General features: G+C 36.4%; 1 protein-coding gene across 2 annotated transcripts; it reads left to right on the top strand.

Annotated features, from left to right (window-relative positions):
• The first annotated feature begins 1,139 nt into the window (after positions 1 to 1,139).
• Positions 1,140 to 19,914, top strand: LOC144528567 (uncharacterized). Of its 2 annotated transcripts, none has more exons than XM_078267240.1 (5): positions 1,140 to 1,418; positions 1,563 to 1,620; positions 7,463 to 7,615; positions 8,029 to 9,273; positions 19,132 to 19,914. In XM_078267240.1, the coding sequence occupies exons 1-5, from the start codon at positions 1,410 to 1,412 to the stop codon at positions 19,314 to 19,316; spliced, it is 1,650 nt and encodes a 549-aa protein (XP_078123366.1). In that variant the 5' UTR covers positions 1,140 to 1,409; the 3' UTR covers positions 19,317 to 19,914. The 2 variants fall into 2 exon arrangements, with proteins under 2 accessions (XP_078123366.1, XP_078123367.1); XM_078267241.1 differs by having other exon boundaries at positions 8,029 to 9,288; positions 19,132 to 19,223.
• Positions 19,915 to 22,617: the final 2,703 nt, after the last annotated feature.

The raw sequence follows: 22,617 nt of genomic DNA, 5'->3' as shown, positions 1-22,617 counted from the left end.
AGCTAGTCCACCCCGACCAATCAGAGTTTATACCAAAGTGTCAAGCTGCAGACAATATACGCAGATTACTCCATGTAATAGAAGAAGCCAAAAACCTTCCAACAACGACAGCAGTTTCATCACTGGACGCGGAAAAGGCCTTTGACCGCCTAGAATGGAAATACTTGTGGCAAGTAATGGAGAGGCTTGGTTTGGGAGCCAAATTCATTGACACGGTACGTACTTTATATGCGAATCCCACGGCCATAGTCTCAACCAATGGCCTGCATTCACAGCCATTCCCCGATGCACGGGGCTCGCGACAGGGATGCCCGCTATCTCCCATGCTATTTGCGATCTCTCTTGAACTGTTAGCCCAGGCCATAAGGCAAAATAAAATATGTATTGTCCAGATTTAATTCAATAACAACTCAATATCGTTATTTGCAGATGATATTTTGCTGTACATATCTGACCTTGAGGACTCCGTTCCAAAAATTCTTAAGATCTTTAACGAATTTGGCTCAATTTCCGGCTATAAAATCAATTGGAATGAATCTAATCTGCTCCTGTTGAACAACAAACAGGTGACATCAGCTATTAGTAATACAATACCAACCCAAAGCAAAATTACATATTTGGGCATCACCATTCACGCATCGCTACAGCGAGTTGTCCAGGACAACTATGAAACTATACTAAGTAGTGTTCAAAGGGATCTGACTAGTTGGTCTGCGCTGCCGGCATCGCTACGGTCCAGGATTGCTGTTGTTAAAATGAACATAGTTCCTCCTGTGAATTTCTTAAGTACAATGATCCCCTTACCCCACCCCACCAATACATTTCTGGAAGAAACTTGATACCATAATCCGGCAGTATATTTGGAATAGTAAACAACCTAGGCTAACCTAACCTCAAACATTTGTCCGTTACTGGGAAATGATTATAATTACAATCATCAAAGTGTTGTCAATCTGTCGTTTCTCAATATGCAACCACACAACCCTACAGCAGAAAACACCGTCAAAATCAATCAATGGATCAAGTTACTATTCCATAGTTTCCTTAATGAAATAATGTGTTCATGTATTCATTCTGTTACTGATATTTTAACTAGATATGTGATTCTAGCAGCGTTACAGCTGTAACATTATTTATTTAAATGTTTAAGTGTAAGGTATTTTAATGTGTTACCTCTCAGTTGAAGGTTAAGAGGAAGTTACAGTAAACCATAGAGCTTTTATTGTGAAGGGGAAAAGCGGAAGTGGATAAAGTGTAGTATTGACTGTGTTGTAGGTGAATAAAGTGAGACGTGCAGTGCCGTCTCTGTTCCGGCATCGGACGCCCGTGTTTCTTTATTTTATAGTCAAACCTGAGTCTAGGCAACAGAAGAAACCCTCGGTTACATTAGTAAACAAACATCTGCCCGGATGTTGTCGGTACGACCCGTAATACCGTCCGTCCCCGGAACTAACGTTAACTGTTTGTTTTCTCTTTTAATGTCGCAGGGAGTCGGTGCTAAAGCTAAGGTTAGCAGCTAGCAGCTAGCTCCTGCTAACGTCTTGTTGTATTTCCTGAAACAGGTCGGGGGGAACTTTAACATGAAGTCTGAGAGGAAGCTGTCAGCGGACCAGGGGACAGGTGGGACACGTTTACATCTGAAATATATAGAAATATATAGAAGCTATGTGTGTGTATACATGTATATAGAAGCTATGTGTGTGTATACATGTATATAGAAGCTATGTGTGTGTACATGTATATAGAAGCTATGTGTGTGTACATGTATATAGAAGCTATGTGTGTGTACATGGATATAGAAGCTGTGTGTGTATACATGTATATAGAAGCTATGTGTGTGTATACATGTATATAGAAGCTATGTGTGTGTATACATGTATATAGAAGCTATGTGTGTATACATGTATATAGAAGCTGTGTGTGTATACATGGATATAGAAGCTATGTGTGTGTATACATGGATATAGAAGCTCAGGGCTGCAACTACCCAGTGTCAGGGGTATGCAGCAACAATTTTGACGCCCCCCCCCAAAAAAAAACCCCAAAAACAAACAAACAACAATAAATAAATAAATAAATAAATACATGTGTGATCATGTTAACTGGTGATAAAATTAGTGAATATTCAACAAGGCCCTGCCCTGCGTTCTGCTCTGCCTCCGCCCCTTGAGTACCAGAGGCTCACATAATGAGACAAAATAATGGATATTGCTAAAAACATCATCAGTTTATGTGTAATACATGTCCGTTTAAGCATTATCCACACAAATACGACACATACTGTATGATTTCTATCTATATATTGGACTTTTAGTCTAAGTTAACACAGGTTAACATATGAGAGAAATATACGCCCATGTTAACCGGTGATATCACAGTTTAACATGGGCAAATGCAAGCCTCGAAACAGTAAAGTAGGTTCATCTTTGCCTCAAATACCAAAACCTAACTGATGTACAACAAACAGGCATGACCCCACTTAACACTTTATCCCATTTTAGGGGTAAAAATGAAACACGTCAGTCATGCGCAAACGTGATCATTTATCATTGTTATTGTGGGCCATCTCATATGAAGAATGTGTAGGCATATCTCAGCACAGTCTCTTTCAACCTGTCTCTTCTACCGTTTCAGATTCCTAATATGGGTCTAATGAAATTAAACACTATAATCAGCTATAATCAGTTGACCTGTGGCAATAAAAGTCCAATATATAGATAGAAATCACAACATTATTTCAGTGATGTGTAGTGTAGTGGTATAGATGACATAGAAGCTGGTCTGTTAACTTTTTTGTCCATGACATCCAAGGTTCGAATCCCAGCTTGATCTCTAGCGTTGTTTCATTTTATTTTTTTCCGTTCATACAGTATGTGTCGTATTTGTGTGGATAATGCTTAAACGGACATACACATAAACTGATGATGTTTTCAGCAATATCCATTATTTTGTCTCACTTGCAAACACTTGTTCACACAATGTGAACCTCTGGCACTCGAGGGGCGGAGGCAGAGCAGAACGCTCTTAAAAAGTAGGCAAGGCCTTGTTGAATTCACTGATTTCATGCAAATATCACCAGTTAACATGATCACCAGCTAAACTGGCACACCGGACATCATCATGTATGGGGTTTAAATAATACATGTTTATTTTAAAGTATATCAGCCACTGTAGGCCTACCATAATTATAAATAATTATATGGTGTATATATATATATAAATGTACTTTATTTTCATTACAATAAATAAATCATCATTGATGGCATTCGAGCATATGCGTTGCGGATGTTTAAATTTGTGTTCTGATTTGTTTGCTACGTCCCCGCTGTCAGACATTGGCTAATTGTTATATTTCCCACATGCGCCGGGTTTTGATACAGAAATGCATTTTTCATTCGCAATGCAAGATTAGCCTAATAGCATATAACAAAACATGTTAAATTATTTGGATTTGGCATTAGAAGTAACCACACTTCATCTGTAAGCAACACTAACTTTAAAGTGAAAAATGAAACGAATGTGAGGAGGACTCGGAGCTTGAACTGGACATTTAGTTTTGTGTGGTCTAATAGAACTCCTAAATGATGTCATCACTGGTCTCATCTCTACGTGATGTCATCACTGGTCTCATGTCTGTCTCATTCACTCCTTGTCTGTGTTCGTCTCCACTAAGACATATTGTCAAACAAACATTATGTAATATATTTTCCATATTAGTTTTTCCATATTAATAATATTAAGAAATTAATCTGTTGGTATCAAGTGGCTCCCCCTACACTTCCACCTAATATTAGACCTACCTGTTGCCTTACCCTTCCCCCGTCTTTCCTGATCCACCATCCTCATCCTCAGACAACTATTATGCAGCAAGGTTGTGCTGCTGTTGAAATTACATTCACATTTTGGATTTTAAAAAGTACAAATATGTAGAGCCACAGACCTTTAAAGAGAGAGAGAGAGATGTGACCCTGTAATTACAGCTTCCATGTCACCCAACAGATGTGACTATAGCCTGTATGTCTGACAGCACAGCTAACAGCTAATGGTAAAACAAAATATATTAATGATTCCATGGTAAGCCAGAGTTATTGTATAAGTTATGTTTTCTAGCTTCTTGTCATTTATTGTGCATGCTACCTTATATTTACCAGTTGTTATTTCATCTTAACAAAATTGAGATATGTCATGCATGGGATTGGTGAAAAAAATATAATGTCCGCAACACTGCTTTAAGCTCCCATATTTAATCCCATTTGCCTGAAGAAGACCCAGCAGGGTGGAAACATTGCCTTTGTATTAAATATGGGAGCTTAAAGCAGTAGTGTGGACATTACATTTTTTTCACTTTAGTATTTCTCATTTGTCCTGTACCTGCCAGAAGGTGGGATGTGCACACACTTACTTTTATAAATGCATGGGATTGGTACCATAAGGTTTAACCAAAATCTAAATGTAGCTATCAGCAACATTGGTTTGCATAGCTGTAAACCCCACTTTAGCTGCTAGTGTTAGCAAACACTAGCTAGTCTGAGAACAAGTCTGTTAACATGAATATATGCAAGCCTCCAAGTTTGGTAGCAAATCTATGCATGATTCCAAGGTAAACCCCCATTTGGCTGCTACATTCCCAGTGTTAGCAAACGCTAGCTAGTCTGTTAACATGAATATTTGCAAGCCTCCAAGCACAGATGTCACATTTTAACTCCTACTTGTTGCCTTTCACCATCCACTTATTTAACTGCTGTCACATCCCTGGACATGTCATCTCCTTTTCCTTCTTTCTTTTTTTCTTTTTAGCCCCCGACTGAAGCTCTGAATGAATGAACAACACACAGCATAACAACACGATCCACACTAGACCATTGCAAGTAGCGCATTGGAACTGACAGCCAAGCTAACTTATGCCACAGCCGGCCAAATTGAGAAAAGGAAGTAACTTTGCTAAAAGGCTTAGCAAAGTTAGCTTATTATCTTGTGTTACCTGTATTTGTATTGAAATAAGAGGCTGCTGCGGCTCGCCGTACGGGTTGAGCAGAGGCTGCACAGTTTGACCAGCGGGCAGCGGCCGGACACCAGGACGGCGGATGGTGTTGCTAAGAACTCCCAATGTATAACTATTATCAGACCGGCCCTCGTGGCCTCGAAACACTACCGGCCCACCAGGAAAAGTCCCGACTCTCCCGATTGCCACTCCGCTACTGATTTTGGCAGTCGTCTTCTCTGCACCAAATAGGCCATGCTTCCACGCTTCCAGGGATGATCTCGTTTTTATGGAGGGGAGAGGCTGTTAATGTGTGTGTGTGTGTGAGAGAGAGAGACACACGCATGAGGGACAGAGAGACGGAGGGAGAGCAGGGAAAGGAAATGCAGCGTGTTTTAAATAGTGTAAAAAAAGAAAAGAATAACGAAACGCAATATGTGGCGGCCGGTGCTGTTTTATTTTTGTTCACAGTCACATTTTAATTGAATGGTGCTTAACAAATGCACATTCAGAAATGTAAACAAAGTATTATTGTCATTGTACTGTATTATTGCCTCATGCAGGCTCTCCCTCTCTCCTCTCTGTCTCTTTTTTTGTTTACACTGAAATAATCACATCTATGGTGTTTAAACTTCCATGGAACAGGTAGTATCTACGTAGGCTAACTAAGTATCTAACACCCAGTGTGGGAAATATTAAGTAATGAGGGAGCCAGAGATGATAGATGATAAACATTTGTAAAAAATACAGTACAAGCCAATAGAAAATAAACAAGGGAAAAAAGAAAATAGTTATTGAATGACCAATGAAAATCATTTCAACGATTAAAACCTAAAACAAGAATCCAAAGCAAATTTAAACAAATGTGTCTTCAGCTGTTTTTTAAAAGCTTCAACTGAGACTGAGAACGTAAGACAGTAGGAAGGGCGTTCCACAGGTTTGGAGCTACTGCTTCAAAGGAACGGTCACCTTTAGTTTTTAATCGAGTGCGTGGGACCGCCAGTAATCCTTGGTTAGAAGACCTGAGGGACCTGTTAGTAGTGTATGAATGGAGAAGGTCTGAGATATAATCAGGTGCCAGACCATGCAAAACTTTATAAGCCAGAACAAGAACTTTAAATTGGATTCTGAACTTGATCGGAAGCCAATGTAATGAATATAAATTTGGAGTGATGTGCGACATCCTGCTGGACCTGGTCAACAGCCTAGCAGCAGAGTTCTGGACTAGTTGTAGACGTCCTCGGACGACTTACTAAAACAAGTGAAAATGGAGTTGCAGTAATTAAGCCGGGATGATATAAATCCACGAATGATCATCTCAAGCTCAGAATGCGAGACAACAGCTCTAAGTTTGGCAATGTTTCTTCATTGAAAGAAACATGTGCGGGTCAGTGATTTGATATGATGAACACCAATTCTCGCAGAGAAAGCATCAACTTAGCACGCTAACGCTACGCCGTACCTTGAGCTGATTTCTGTCATTCAAACAACTCTGAGTTGTAGTTTAAAACTTTTACAGCCATTTTAATAAAATGAAGGGTTTTATTCGGGCTCGAGTCCATACATGCAGTTAATGGATACTGGCACGCAGAACTGAAGGCTCGGTTAGCAACGATTAGCTCCGGTTAGCGGTTAGCTCTGGTTAGCGGTTAGCTCCGTTATAAATCTATGGAGTGGAGGAGAGGGGTAACAACCAGACTCTGATAAATGACGTTCTGGGAGCTTTCACAGCAGCGTGGCCGCGGTGTTTCAACAGTTTTATTAGTACAGTTAATCCCACGGCAAGAACACCAGCAACTAGCTAACGTAACGATAGCCTCTCTGAGCAAGTGCAACGTTGACGGTGTCATGCACACGGCACACAACTTCACGAGGGGGAGGGGCTGGAGGCAGCTCCTCTTTGTGCACTGTAAAAAAATACACTGGTGTGTGTGTGTGTGTGTGTGTGTGTGTGTGTATATATACTATATTTTTACTTATTTAACTGTCTAGTGTGTAATTGTGTGTTGTTCATACTATAAAATGATTTATTGTTTGTCTTTGTTGAATAATACAGAAGACAAAGAGCTTAAAAAAAATAATCGAATATCGAATCGCAATATTTGGGGGAAAAAAAATCGCAATTAGATTATTTTCAAAAATCGTTCAGGCCTATTGGTGTTGTATCTACTCTGAAGCAGCAATGCAGGACGTGTGAATGCAGCCTAAAGCAGCCTTTAGAAACTTGTCCAGGTTTGTGGTGAACCGTGGGCTTCGTCTTAGAGCTACGCTTCCTTCGGACTAACAACAAAAGCTTGTTAACTACTAAGAAAAACCCAGATATATTTAGTCTATAGTCATTGAAGACAAACAAAATCAACATGTCCTTAAATTTGAGGAACCGTCTTCTTAAAATTGTTGCTGAATAATTTTCAGTGTTGGATTTTGCCATGTTTAATGGAGTTGTAGATTGTACAAATAATCACACTGTATGTGTTTCAGCTTTACCTCAAGATGTTCTGGAAGTGATTGTTGGTGAAGAGGAGCAGCAGGAGTGTAGCTCCAGTGTGGACCAACAGGAGTCAGAGCCCCCCCCACACATTAAAGAGGAACAGGAGAAACTGTGGAGCAGTCAGAGCCGACAACCTCTGTCAGGTTTGTGAAGTCATGTGACTGTGTGTTGATGTGATCACACAGCAAACGTTAACGCTAGACAAATAATCAGTGCAACTGTCTTCTGTTATCTGAGCCAGTGGAAGCATGTAGATGTTAAACAGAAGAGGCCGCAGAATGGAGCCTTGGGGAATTCCGCATTTCATATTTGTCCGCTCAGATGTCTATCTATAGACACAAAGTAGTCTCTGTTCTTTAAGTAGGATTCAAACCAGACAAGAAAATTAAATAAGAATAATATAAGCCTCAGATATAATTGTCAGTCTTCACAGCACTCGGGCTGAAAGTTAGAAAGCAGAAACATGAAATACCACGAAAAGAGAATCTATGCTGTTAATGCTGTCTCTCTGTGTCTATGTTAACGTCTCTCTCTGTGTGTTTCCTGTTTCCTGCAGATGTTGAGCAGCTGTTGGTGGTTAAAGAAGAGGTTCCCCCTGAGCAGCAGGAGTGTAGCTCCAGTGTGGACCAGGAGGAGCCAGAGCCCCCCCCACACATTAAAGAGGAACAGGAGGAACTGTGGTGCAGTCAGGAGGGAGACCAAGGGCTGGAGGAGGCTGATATCACCAAGTTCCCATTCACTCCTGTCCCTGTGAAGAGTGACGATGATGAAGAGAAAGCTCAGTCCTCACAGCTTCATCAAAGACAAACTCAACACATGGAAACAGAAGCTGATGGAGAGGACTGTGGAGGACCAGAACCAGCCAGGATCTCACATCCACATCAACTTTTACAACCAGATACTGAAGAGCAGACTGTATACTCTTCTGATCCTGAGACTGATGACAGTACTGATTGGAAGGAGACCAGAGAACCTCAGTCAGCTTTAAACTCTCTGAAACATGATTCAACATGTATGAAACGATTCAGCTGCTGTGAGTGTGGTAAAAGATTTGATCGCAAGTCAAATCTGAAGAAACACATGAGAATCCACACAGGAGAAAAGCATTTCAGCTGCTCTGAGTGTGATAAAGCTTTCACCGAAAGTGGACACCTGAAGAAACACATGATAACTCACACAGGAGAAAAACCTTTCAGCTGCTCAGTCTGTAAGAAATATTTTACACAGAGTGGAAATTTACAGAAACACATGAGAACTCACACAGGAGAAAAACCTTTTAGCTGTTCAGTTTGTAAGAAATCTTTTACATATAGTGGAAGTTTACAGAAACACATGACAATCCACACAGGAGAAAAACTTTTCAGCTGCTCTTTGTGTGATAAAGCTTTCACCGAAAGTGGACACCTGAAGAAACACATGAGAATCCACACAGGAGAAAAACCTTTCAGCTGCTCAGTCTGTAAGAAATCTTTTACACAGAGTGGAAATTTACAGAGACACATGAGAACTCACACAGGAGAAAAACCTTTCAGCTGCTCAGTCTGTAAGAAATCTTTTACACGGAGTGGAAGTTTACAGTCACACATGGTAGTCCACACAAGAGAGAAAAGATTCAGCTGCAGTGTTTGTAACCAAAGATTTGCCTGGCGTTCTCGTGTCAAAACACATAAATGTGTTGGTCAGATGGAAACAGAAGCTGATGGAGAGGACTGTGGAGGACCAGAACCAGCCAGGAACTCGCATCCACTTTTACAACCAGAGACTGAAGACCAGACTGGAGACTCTTCTGAACATGAGACTGGTGACATGGAATAACGTTTGTGCCTTTTTTGTTCGTGACATACTATACTATGACTTTGTTAATCACTTTTTTTTTTACATATTATACTATGACTTTTTTATTTAACTTTTTTCGACATACTATAACTGACTCTTTTTTACTTTTTTTTTTTACTTTTTTCGACATACTTTACTATGACTTTTTTTTTACTTTTTCGACATACTTATACTATGACTTTTTTATACTTTTTTCGACATACTATACTTTTTTTGACATACTATAGTATGACTTTTTTATCACTTTTTTCGACATACTTATACTATGACCTTTTTATTTACTTTTTCGACATACTATACTATGACTTTTCGACATACTATGACTTTTTCATGAAGATATTTTTTTGGGGGGCTTTTCCCTTTATTGAATAGTGACAGTGGATAGACAAGAAAGGGGGAGAGAGATGGGGGATGACACACAGCAGTTCGGATTCGAACCCGCACCGCTGCAAAGGACTCAGCCTACATGGGGCGAACGCTCTGACTGGGTGAGCTAGAGGCCGCCCCTACTATGACTTTTTTATGACATTTTTCGACATATATATATGACTTATTTTTTACTTTTTTCAACATACTATACTTTGACTTATTTTTTACTTTTTTCGACATAAACTATGACTTTTTTTACTTTTTTCGACATACTATATGTGACTTTTGTTTTTAAACTTTTTTCGACATATAACTTTTTTTTTCTTTTTTAATACATACTATAGTATGACTTTTTTTTACTTTTTTCGACATACTATACTATGACTTTTTTTTTTACTTTTTCGACATACTATGACTTTTTTTTTACTTCTTTCGACATGCTATACTCTGACTTTTTTCGACATGCTATACTGTGACTTTTTTTTAAACTTTTTTCGACATACTATGACTTTTTATTTACTTTTTCGACATATTATACTATGACTTTTTTCGACATACTATGACTTTTTCATGAAGATATTTTTTTGGGGGGCTTTTCCCTTTATTGAATAGTGACAGTGGATAGACAAGAAAGGGGGAGAGAGATGGGGGATGACACACAGCAGTTCGGGATTCGAACCCGCTTTCGCTGCAAAGGACTCAGCCTACATAGGGGCGAACGCTCTTACTGGGTGAGCTAGAGGCCGCCCCTACTATGACTTTTTTTATGACATTTTTTTCGACATGCTATACTATGACTTTTTTCGACATACTATACTATGACTTTTTTTTTTTAACTTTTTTCGACATACTATACTATGACTTTGTTTTTACTTTTTTCGACATGCTATACTATGACTTTTTACTTTTTTTCGACATACTATACTATGACTTTTTTTTTACTTTTTTTTTACATACTATAGTATGACTTTTTTTTACTTTTTTCGACATACTATACAATGACTTTTTTTTTTAAAACTTTTTTCGACATACTATGACTTTTTTCGACATACTATACTATGACTTTTTTTTACTTTTTTCAACATACTATACTATGACTTTTTTTTTTTAACTTTTTTCGACATACTATACTATGACTTTTTTTTAATCTTTTTTTTCGACTATACTATGACTTTTTTACTTTTCGACATACTATACTATGACTTTTTTTTTAAAACTTTTTTTCGACATACTATACTATGACTTTTTTTTACTTTTTTCGACATACTATACTATGACTTTTTTTTTATACTTTTTTTCGACATACTATACTATGACTTTTTTTTACTTTTTTTCGACATACTATACTATGACTTTTTTTTTACTTTTTTTCGACATACTATACTATGACTTTTTTTTTACTTTTTTTCGACATACTATACTATGACTTTTTTTTACTTCTTTTCGACATACTATGACTATGTTTTTTTTTACTTTTTTCGACATACTATACTATGACTTTTTTTTTACTTTTTTCGACATACTATACTATGACTTTTTTTTACTTTTTTCGACATACTATGACTTTTTTTTTTACTTTTTTCGACATAGTATACTATACTATGACTTTTTTTCAACCATTTTTCCACATACTATAGTATGACTTTTTTTTACTTTTTTCAACGTACTTTACTATCCATCCATCCATCCATCTTCATCCGCTTAGCCGGGGTCGGGTCGCGGGGGTAGCAGCTCCAGCAGGGGACCCCAAACTTCCCTTTCCCGGGCCACATTAACCAGCTCCGACTGGGGATCAGCGTTCCCAGGCCAGGTTAGAGATATAATCCCTCCACCTGAGTCCTGGGTCTTCCCTGAGAGCCTCCTCCCAGCTGGACGTCCCTCCACCTAGTCCTGGGTCTTCCCCGAGGCCTCCTCCCAGCTGGACGTACCTGGAACACCTCCCTAGGGAGGCGCCCAGGGGGCATCCTTACCAGATGCCCGAACCACCTCAACTGGCTCCTTTCGACGCAACTATATATACTTTATATTTTTACTTTTTTCAACGTACTATACTATCACTTTTTTTTAAACTTTTTTCGACATATACTGTGACTTTTTTTAATCTTTTTTCGACATACTATATATGACTTTTTTTTTACTTTTTTCGACATACTATACTTTTTTCGACATACTATGACTTTTTTTATTTACTTTTTTCGACATACTATGACTTTTTAAAAACTTTTTCGACATACTATGACTTTTTTTTAACTTTTTTCGACATACTATGCTATGACTTTTTTTTAACTTATTTTCGACATACTATGACTTTTTATTTACTTTTTTGACTTTTTTCGACATATATGACTTTTTTTTTTACTTTTTTCGACATACTATACTGCGACTTTTTCTTTTACTTTTTTCGACATACTATACTGTGACTTATTTTTTACTTTTTTCGACATATACTATGACTTTTTTACTTTTTTCGACATGCTATACTATGACTTTTTTGTTTTACTTTTTTCGACATACTATACTGTGACTTTTGTTTTTAAACTTTTTTCGACATACTATACTATGACTTTGTTTTTACTTTTTTCGACATACTATACTATGACTTTTTTTTAAAACTTTTTTCGACATACTATGACTTTTTTTTTTTACTTTTTTCGACATACTATACTATGACTTTTTTTCAAACTTTTTTCGACATCTTTTTTTTTACTTTTTTCAACGTACTATACTATCACTTTTTTTAAAACTTAGTATTTTTTTTCAAACATTTTTCGACATACTATAGTATGACTTTTTTTTTACTTTTTTCGACATACTATGCTATGACTTTGTTTTTACTTTTTTCGACATACTATACTATGACTTTCTTTTTTACTTATTTCGACATACTATGACTTTCTTTAAAAACATTTTTCGACATATATGACTTTTTTTTAAACTTTTCGACATACTATGACTTTTTTTTCAAACTTTTTTCGGCATACTATACTATGACTTTATTTACGTTTTCGACATACTTGTACTATGACTTTTTTTTCAAACTTTTTTCGGCATACTATACTATGACTTTCTTTAAAAACTTTTTTCGACATATATGACTTATTTTTTACTTTTTTCAACATATACTTTGACTTATTTTTTACTTTTTTCGACATATACTATGACTTTTTTTTTACTTTTTTCGACATATACTATGACTTTTTTTTCACTTTTTTCGACATACTATACTATGACTTTTTTTATCACTTTTTTCGACATACTATACTATGACTTTTTATAACTTTTTCGATATACTGTACTATGACTTTTTTATCACTTCTTCCGACATGCTATACTATGACTTTTTTATCACTTTTTTCGACATACTATACTATGGCTTTTTTTATCACTTTTTTCGACACACTATAATATGACTTTTTCGACATACTATACTCTTACTTTTTAACACTTTTTTCGACATACTATACTATGACTTTTTCATCAGATTTTTTGACATACTATACTATGACTTTTTATCCTTTTTTTGACATACTATGACCTTTTCATTACTTTTTTCGACATACTATACTATGGCTTTTTTATCACTTTTTTTTTGACATACTATACTATGACTTTCATTACTTTTTTCGACATACTATACTATGACTTTTTCATCACTTTTTTTGATATACTATGACATTTTTATCCCTTTTTTCAACATACTGTACTATGACTTTTTTTATCACTTTTTTCGACATACTATACTATGACTTTTTTATAACTTTTTCGATATACTGTACTATGACATTTTTTTATCCCTTTTTTCAACATACTATCACGTTTTTTTGACATACTGTACTATGACTTTTTCATCATTTTTTTGACATACTATGACTTTTTATAACTTTTTTGACATACTATGACTTTTTATCACTTTTTTCGACAAACTATACTATGACTTTTTAATCAGATTTTTTGACATACTGTACTATGACTTTTTTATCACTTTTTTCGACATGCTATACTATGACTTTTTTTACTTTTTTTTCGACATACTATACTATGACTGACATACTATACTATGACTTTTTTTTACTTTTTTCGACACACTATACTCTTACTTTTTTATCACTTTTTTCGACACACTATACTATGACTTTTTTCAACATGCTATACTATGACTTTTTCAACATACTATACTAACTTTTTCATCACTTTTTCTGACATACTGTACTATGACTTTTTTATCACTTATTTCGACACTATACTTTGACTTTTTCAACATACTATGACTTTTTATCACTTTTTTCGACATACTATACTATGACTTTTTTCGATATACTATACTATGACTTTTTTTTACTTTTTTCGACATACTATACTATGACTTTTTTTTACTTTTTTCGACATACTATACTATGACTTTTTTTTACTTTTTTCGACATACTATACTATGACTTTTTTATTAACTTTTTTTCGACATACTATACTATGACTTTTTTTATACTTTTTTTCGACATACTATACTATGACTTTTTTTAACTTTTTTTCGACATACTATACTATGACTTTTTTTTATGACTTTTTTCGACATACTATACTATGACTTTTTTTTTACTTTTTTTCGACATACTATACTATGACTTTTTTTTACTTTTTTTCGACATACTATACTATGACTTTTTTTTACTTTTTTCGACATACTATACTATGACTTTTTTTTTACTTTTTTTCGACATACTATACTATGACTTTTTTTTTACTTTTTTTCGACATACTATACTATGACTTTTTTTTTACTTTTTTTCGACATACTATACTATGACTTTTTTTTTACTTTTTTCGACATACTATACTATGACTTTTTTTTTACTTTTTTCGACATACTATACTATGACTTTTTTTTTACTTTTTTTCGACATACTATACTATGACTTTTTTTTACTTTTTTCGACATACTATACTATGACTTTTTTTTACTTTTTTTTCGACATACTATACTATGACTTTTTTATTTACTTTTTTTCGACATACTATACTATGACTTTTTTTTTACTTTTTTTTCGACATACTATACTATGACTTTTTTTTTTACTTTTTTCGACATACTATACTATGACTTTTTTTTTACTTTTTTCGACATACTATACTATGACTTTTTTTTTACTTTTTTTTCGACATACTATACTATGACTTTTTTTTACTTTTTTTCGACATACTATACTATGACTTTTTTTTTACTTTTTTCGACATACTATACTATGACTTTTTTTTAAACTTTTTTCGACATACTATACTATGACTTTTTTTTTTACTTTTTTCGACATACTATACTATGACTTTTTTTTTTCTTTTTTTGACATACTATACTATGACTTTTTTTTTTTTTTTTCGACATACTATACTATGACTTTTTTTTTACTTTTTTTCGACATACTATACTATGACTTTTTTTTTACTTTTTTCGACATACTATACTATGACTTTTTTTTTACTTTTTTTCGACATACTATACTATGACTTTTTTGTACTTTTTCGACATACTATACTATGACTTTTTTTTTACTTTTTTCGACATACTATACTATGACTTTTTTTTACTTTTATCGACATACTGTACTATGACTTTTTTTTTACTTTTTTCGACATACTATACTATGACTTTTTTTTTAACTTTTTTTCGACATACTATACTATGACTTTTTTTTACTTTTTTTCGACATACTATACTATGACTTTTTTTTTACTTTTTTTCGACATACTATACTATGACTTTTTTTTTACTTTTTTTCGACATACTATACTATGACTTTTTTTTTACTTTTTTTCGACATACTATACTATGACTTTTTTTTACTTTTTTTCGACATACTATACTATGACTTTTTTTTACTTTTTTTCGACATACTATACTATGACTTTTTTTTTACTTTTTTTCGACATACAATACTATGACTTTTTTTAACTTTCTCGACATACAATACTATGACTTTTTTTTACTTTTTCGACATACTATACTATGTCTTTTTACTTTTTTCGACATACTATACTATGACTTTTTTTTAACTTTTTTCGACATACTATAGTATGACTTTTTTTTACTTTTTTCGACATACTATACTATGACTTTTTTTTTTACTTTTTTCGACATACTATACTATGACTTTTTTTTTTACTTTTTTCGACATACTATACTATGACTTTTTTTTTAAACTTTTTTCGACATACTATACTATGACTTTTTTTTTAAACTTTTTTCGACATACTATACTATGACTTTTTTTTTTACTTTTTTCGACATACTATACTATGACTTTTTTTTACTTTTTTTCGACATACTATACTATGACTTTTTTTTTACTTTTTTTTCGACATACTATACTATGACTTTTTTTTTACTTTTTTCGACATACTATACTATGACTTTTTTTTTTACTTTTTTCGACATACTATACTATGACTTTTTTTGTACTTTTTTCGACATACTATACTATGACTTTTTTCGACATACTATACTATAACTTTTTTTTCTTTTTTCGACATACTATACTATGACTTTTTTTTTTACTTTTTTCGACATGCTATACTATGACTTTTTACTTTTTTCGACATACTATACTATGACTTTTTTTTTAAACTTTTTTCGACATACTATGACTTTTTTTTTTTACTTTTTTCGACATACTATACTATGACCTTTTTTATTTACTTTTTTCGACATACTATAGCTTTGACTTTTTTTTAAACTTTTTTTGACATATCTGTACTTTCTTTTCTCTACATACTACGACCTGTCTAATCTGTCTCAGGTTACTGCGTCGACATCTAGCGCATACTGTGACTTTTTTTACTTTTTCGACATACTATAAAGTATGACTTTTTTAAAAACTTTTTCGACATACTATACTATGACTATTTGACTTTTTTAGCTTTTTTCAAACATACTTTTTTCACATACTATGACTCGATACTATGACTTACTGACACTATGACTTTTTGTTTCTACTTTTTCGACATACTATAGTACTATGACTTGTTTTATTTACTTTTTCGACATACTATAGTATGACTTTTTTTTACTTTTTTCGACATACTATAGTATGACTTTTTTTTTTACTTTTTTCGACATACTATGCTATGACTTTTTTACTTTTTTCGACATACTATACTATGACTTTCTTTTTACTTTTTTCGACATACTATGACTTTCTTTAAAAACTTTTTTCGACATATATGACTTTTTTTTAAACTTTTCGACATACTATGACTTTTTTTTCAAACTTTTTTTGGCATACTATACTATGACTTTTTCTTTTTACTTTTTTCGACATACTGTACTATAACTTTTTTTTTTTTACTTTTTTCGACATACTATACTATGACTTTTACGTTTTCGACATACTGTACTATGACTTTTTTTTAAAAACTTTTTTCGACATCTTTTTTTTTACTTTTTTCGACATACTATACTGTGACTTTTTTTTAACTTTTTTACGACATACTATATACTATGACTTTCTTTAAAAACTTTTTTCGACATATATGGCTTTTTTTTAAACTTTTCGACATACTATGACTTTTTTTTCAAACTTTTTTCGACATATATGACTTTTTTCGACATACTATACTATGACTTTTTTTTAAACTTTTTTTGACATACTATGACTTTTTTTTCAATCTTTTTTCGACATACTATAGAATGACTTTTTTTACTTTTTTCGACATACTATGACTTTTTATTTACTTTTTCGACATACTATACTAAGACTTTTTTTATGACTTTTTTCGATACACTATGACTTTTTTATGACTTTTTTCAATATACTATATGATTTTTTTGTAGTTTTTCGACATCTCTCCATCCCATGGGCCCACCACCTGTGGGAGGAACCACTGGGGTCTGGTGCGCTGCCACATGGGTGGCAGTGAAGGTCAGGGGCCTCGACGGACCAGACCCGGGCAGCAGAGGCTGGCTCTGGGGGACGTGGAATGTCACCTCTCTGTGGGGAAGGAGCCGGAACTTGTGCGGGAGGTGGAGCGCTACCGGTTAGATCTGGTGGGGCTTCTCTCACGCACAGTCTCGGTTCTGGAACCATACTCCTGGATAGGGGTTGGACTCTTTTCTTCTCAGGAGTTGCCCAGGGTGTGAGGCGCCGGGCGGGTGTGGGGATACTCACAAGCCCCCGGCTGAGCGCCGCTACGTTGGAGTTTAACCCGGTGGACGAGAGGGTCGCCTCCCCTACGCCTGCGGGTTGTGGGGGAAAACTCTGACTGTTGTTTGTGCATATGCACCAAACAAGAGTTCAGAGTATTCGGCCTTCTTGGAGACCTTGAGTGGAGTCCTGCATGGGGCTCCAGTCGGGGACTCCATAGTTCTGCTGGGGGACTTCAACTTTGTTTTTACTTTTTTCGACATACTATACTGTGACTTTTTAAAAAACTTTTTTCGACATACTATAACTTTTTTTTTACTTTTTCGACATACCATAGTATGACTTTTTTTTACTTTTTTCAACATACTATACTATGACTTATTTTTTACTTTCTTCGACATATACTATGACTTTTTTTAATCTTTTTTCGACATACTATATTTTTTTCGACATACTATACTATGACTTTTTTTTCAACTTTTTTCGACATACTATAGTATGACTTTTTTTACTTTTTTCGACATACTATGGCTTTTTATTTACTTTTTCGACATACTATACTATGACTTTTTTTTTTTTACTTTTTTCGACATACTATACTATGACTTTTCTTTTTACTTTTTTCGACATACTATAGTATGACTTTTTTACTTTTTTCGACATACTATACTATGACTTTTTTACTTTTTTGACATTCTATACTATGACTTTTGTTTCAAACTTTTTTCGACATACTATACTATGACTTTTTTACTTTTTTCGAGATACTATACTGTGACTTTGTTTTTACTTTTTTCGACATACTATACTATGACTTTTTTTAAAACCTTTTTTGACATACTGTACTATGACTTTTTTATCACTTTTTTCGACATACTTATACTATGACTTTATTTTTTAAAATCTTTTTCGACATACTATGACTTTTTTATTACTTTTTTTCGACATACTATACTTTTTTTTGACATACTATAGTATGACTTTTTATCACTTTTGTCGACATACTATACTATGACTTTTTTACTTTTTTCGACATACTATGACTTTTCTTTTTACTTTTTTCGACATACTATAGTATGACTTTTTTATCTACTTTTTTCGACATACTTATACTATGACTTTTATTTACTTTTGTCGACATACTATACTATGACTTTTTTATCTCTTTTTTCGACATACTCTGACTTTTTTTTACTTTTTTCGACATTCTATACTATGACTTTTTTTATTTAACTTTTTTCGACATACTATGCTTTTACTTTTTTTTAAACTTTTTTTGACATTCTGTCTTCCCTCCCTCTCTGCGCCTGTCTAATCTGTCTCAGGTGAGCTGCGTCACATCTCCAGCCTGAAGCTGTGGGCTCTGTTTGAGGTTCTGTTGGAGAAGTACGAGTGGCCACTGGACCAGGTGGCGCAGTTCAGCGACTTCCCGTCGACCATGCTGGAGCTGCAGTCTGAATGCAGATCGACGTCAGCGCGGTGTCTGCAGCACGCATGGCTGCACACATAAACACACAGCTGATCACACACAGACACGCACACATGTTGTGTTTAGGAGTGTTAGAAATTATGTGTCACGGTCTGATAGTATGGATAAATTGATTGATTGCTTAATTTAAGTTCTTTTCTCTGACATTTGCTCAGTTTCTCCAGGTTTCTGTTTATTTCTGCTCTTTAAACCGTTTGTGATTTTTTGTTTTTCTGATTCTGCTGAATGCTGTCAGTGCCTTTTGACTTTAACTGAGTTGATATTGAACTGACTCTTTCTTCTCTCCCTTTATGAAATGTATTGTTCATTGATTATTGATCAGAGACTTCTAAGACTCCTAAACCTCCCGATGAGTTTTGATTTAGACGAGCACACTGTAGCGTCCCGATACCACCTGACCCTCTCATTGCCTCTGATCACAGTATTGATCTCTGTAGTTCAAAGTGCATCGCCTCTGACCTGTTCACGTGTTTCTATGTTCATATAATAAATAGTGCCTTGAAATGAGCCCCAACCCCGCCCCCTCCTCCAGTCACAGTGACAGCACCAGTTTTTTTTTTTTTCATGTGTCCGTTTGTGTGATTGTTTCTTCTGTGAAAATAAAGATGACTGAACACTCGTCTGAGACATTTCCCTTGAACTCTATCAAAGTACATCCTCAAGTAAAACAAAGGAACAAATGCTAACCTCATGACAATGTTGACATTTTGGCTGTACACTATACAACATAAATCTACAGTCTAAAAATGTTCATTTCCCACAAGACACAACAGCTTTAATATAAAAACCACAGAAACCAGACTGTTTTAATGAAGCGTCATGGTATAGTATGTCCAAAAAAGTCATAGTAAAGTATGTCCAAAAACTACAAAAAATCATAGTATAGTATGTCGAAATAAGTACTAAAAAAAGTCATAGGATAGTATGTCAAAAAGTCGTAATATAGTACTCGAAATTTGTTTTAAAAGTCATAGTACAATGATGAAAAAAAGTGATTAAAAAAAAGTCATAGTATAGTATGTCCAAAAAGTAATAAAAAAGTCATAGTATGTATATTGAAAAAAAGTACTAAAAAGTCATATTATAGTATGTCGAAAAAATCCATCCATCCATCTTCATCCGCTTATCCGGGGTCGGGTCGCGGGGGTAGCAGCTCCAGCAGGGGACCCCAAACTTCCCTTTCCCGGGCCACATTAACCAGCTCCGACTGGGGGATCCCGAGGCGTTCCCAGGCCAGGTTAGAGATATAATCCCTCCACCTAGTCCTGGGTCTCCCCCGAGACGCAAAGGAGCAGTGGCTCTACTCCGAGCTCCTCACGGATAACTGAGCTTCTCACCCTATCTCTAAGGGAGACGCCAGCTACCCTCCTGAGGAAACCCATTTCGGCCGCTTGTACCCTGGATCTTGTTCTTTCGGTCATGACCCAGCCTTCATGACCATAGGTGAGGGTAGGAACAAAAACTGACCGGTAGATTGAGAGCTTTGCCTTCTGGCTCAGCTCTCTTTTCGTCACAACGGTGCGATAAATTGAATGTAATACCGCTCCTGCTGTGCCGATTCTCCGACCAATCTCCCGCTCCATTGTCCCCTCACTCGCGAACAAGACCCCAAGGTACTTGAACTCCTTCACTTGGGGTAAGGACTCATTCCCTACCTGGAGAAGGCACTCCATCGGTTTCCTGCTGAGAACCATAGTCTCCGATTTACAGGTGCTGATCCTCATCCCAGCCGCTTCACACTCGGCTGCTAACCGATCCAGTGAGTGCTGAAGGTCACAGGCCGATGGTGCCATCAGGACCACATCATCTGCAAAAAGCAGCGATGAGCCCAGCCCACTGAACTGCAACCCCTCTCCACCCCGACTACGCCTCGATATCCTGTCCATAAATACTACAAACAGGATTGACAAAGCACAGCCCTGGCGGAGGCCAACTCACCTGAAACGAGTCTGACTTACTGCCGAGAACCCGGACACAGCATTCGCTTTGGTCGTACAGAGATTGGATGGCCCTGAGAAGGGACCCCCTCACCCGGTACTCCTGCAGCACCTCCCACAGTATCTCCCGGGGCACCCGGTCATACGCCTTCTCCAGATCCACAAAACACATGTAGCATACTCCCAGGCTCCCTCCAGGATCCTTGCGAGAGTAAAGATCTGGTCCGTTGTTCCACGACCAGGACGGAATCCGCATTGTTCCTCTTCAACCTGAGGTTCGACTATCGACCGAACCCTCCTTTCCAGCACCTTGGAGTAGACTTTACCAGGGAGGCTGAGAAGTGTGATACCCCTGTAATTGGCACACACCCTCTGGTCCCCCCTTTTTGAAAAGGGGAACCACCCCGCTTCCCCCCTCCTGAGGTGGCGAACGGTTTTCCAGAAGCACCTTGGTGCCGACCGAAAGTCCTTCTCCATGTCTTCTCCGAACTTCTCCCACACACGCTGCTTTGCCTCTTTCACAGCAGAGGCTGCAGCCCCTTCGGGCCCTTCGGTACCTTGCAACTGCCTCTGGAGTCGCCTGGGATAACATATCCCGGAAAGACTCCTTCTTCAGTTGGACGGCTTCCTGACCACCGGTGTCCACCACGGTGTTCGTGGGTTACCGCCCCTTGAGGCACCTAAGACCCTAAGACCACAGCTCCTCACCGCAGCTTCAGCAATGGAAACTTTGAACATTGTCCACTCGGGTTCAATGCCCCCCAGCCTCCACAGGGATGCACGAAAAGCTCCGCCAGAGGTGTGAGTTGAAAGTCTGTCGGACAGGGGCCTCCTCCAGACGTTCCCAATTTACCCGCACTACCCGCTTGGGTTTACCAGGTCTGTCCAGAGTCTTCCCCACCCTCTGACCCAACTCACCACCAGATGGTGATCGGTTGACAGCTCCGCCCCTCTCTTCATCCGAGTGTCCAAAACATACGGCCTCAGATCAGATGAAACGATTATAAAATCGATCATTGACCTTTGGCCTAGGGTGCTCTGGTACCAAGTACACTTATAAGCATCCCTATGTTCGAACATGGTGTTCAAGTTATAGACAATCCATGACTAGCACAGAAGTCCAACAACAAACAACCACTCTGGTTTAGATCAGGGAGGCCGTTCCTCCCAATCACGCCTCTCCATGTGTCTCCATCATTGCCCACGTGCGTGTTGAAGTCCCCCCAGCAGAACTATGGAGTCCCCGACTGGAGCCCCATGCAGGACTCCACTCAAGGTCTCCAAGAAGGCCGAATACTCTGAACTCTTGTTTGGTGCATATGCACAAACAACAGTCAGAGTTTTCCCCCACAACCCGCAGGCGTAGGGAGGCGACCCTCTCGTCC

Source organism: Sander vitreus, chromosome 14, assembly GCF_031162955.1.
Source record: "Sander vitreus isolate 19-12246 chromosome 14, sanVit1, whole genome shotgun sequence".
In the NCBI taxonomy this organism is placed as follows: Eukaryota; Metazoa; Chordata; class Actinopteri; order Perciformes; family Percidae; genus Sander; species Sander vitreus.
This window is presented reverse-complemented; position numbering and strand designations above follow the sequence as displayed.

Bases quoted from the DNA above. Each gene is read 5' to 3' on its own strand.
- LOC144528567 (XM_078267240.1), top strand. The intron at 7,616-8,028 runs GTTTGTGAAGTC...TGTTTCCTGCAG, and splicing joins GAGCCGACAACCTCTGTCAG to ATGTTGAGCAGCTGTTGGTG. The intron at 9,274-19,131 runs GTGACATGGAAT...AATCTGTCTCAG, and splicing joins CTCTTCTGAACATGAGACTG to GTGAGCTGCGTCACATCTCC.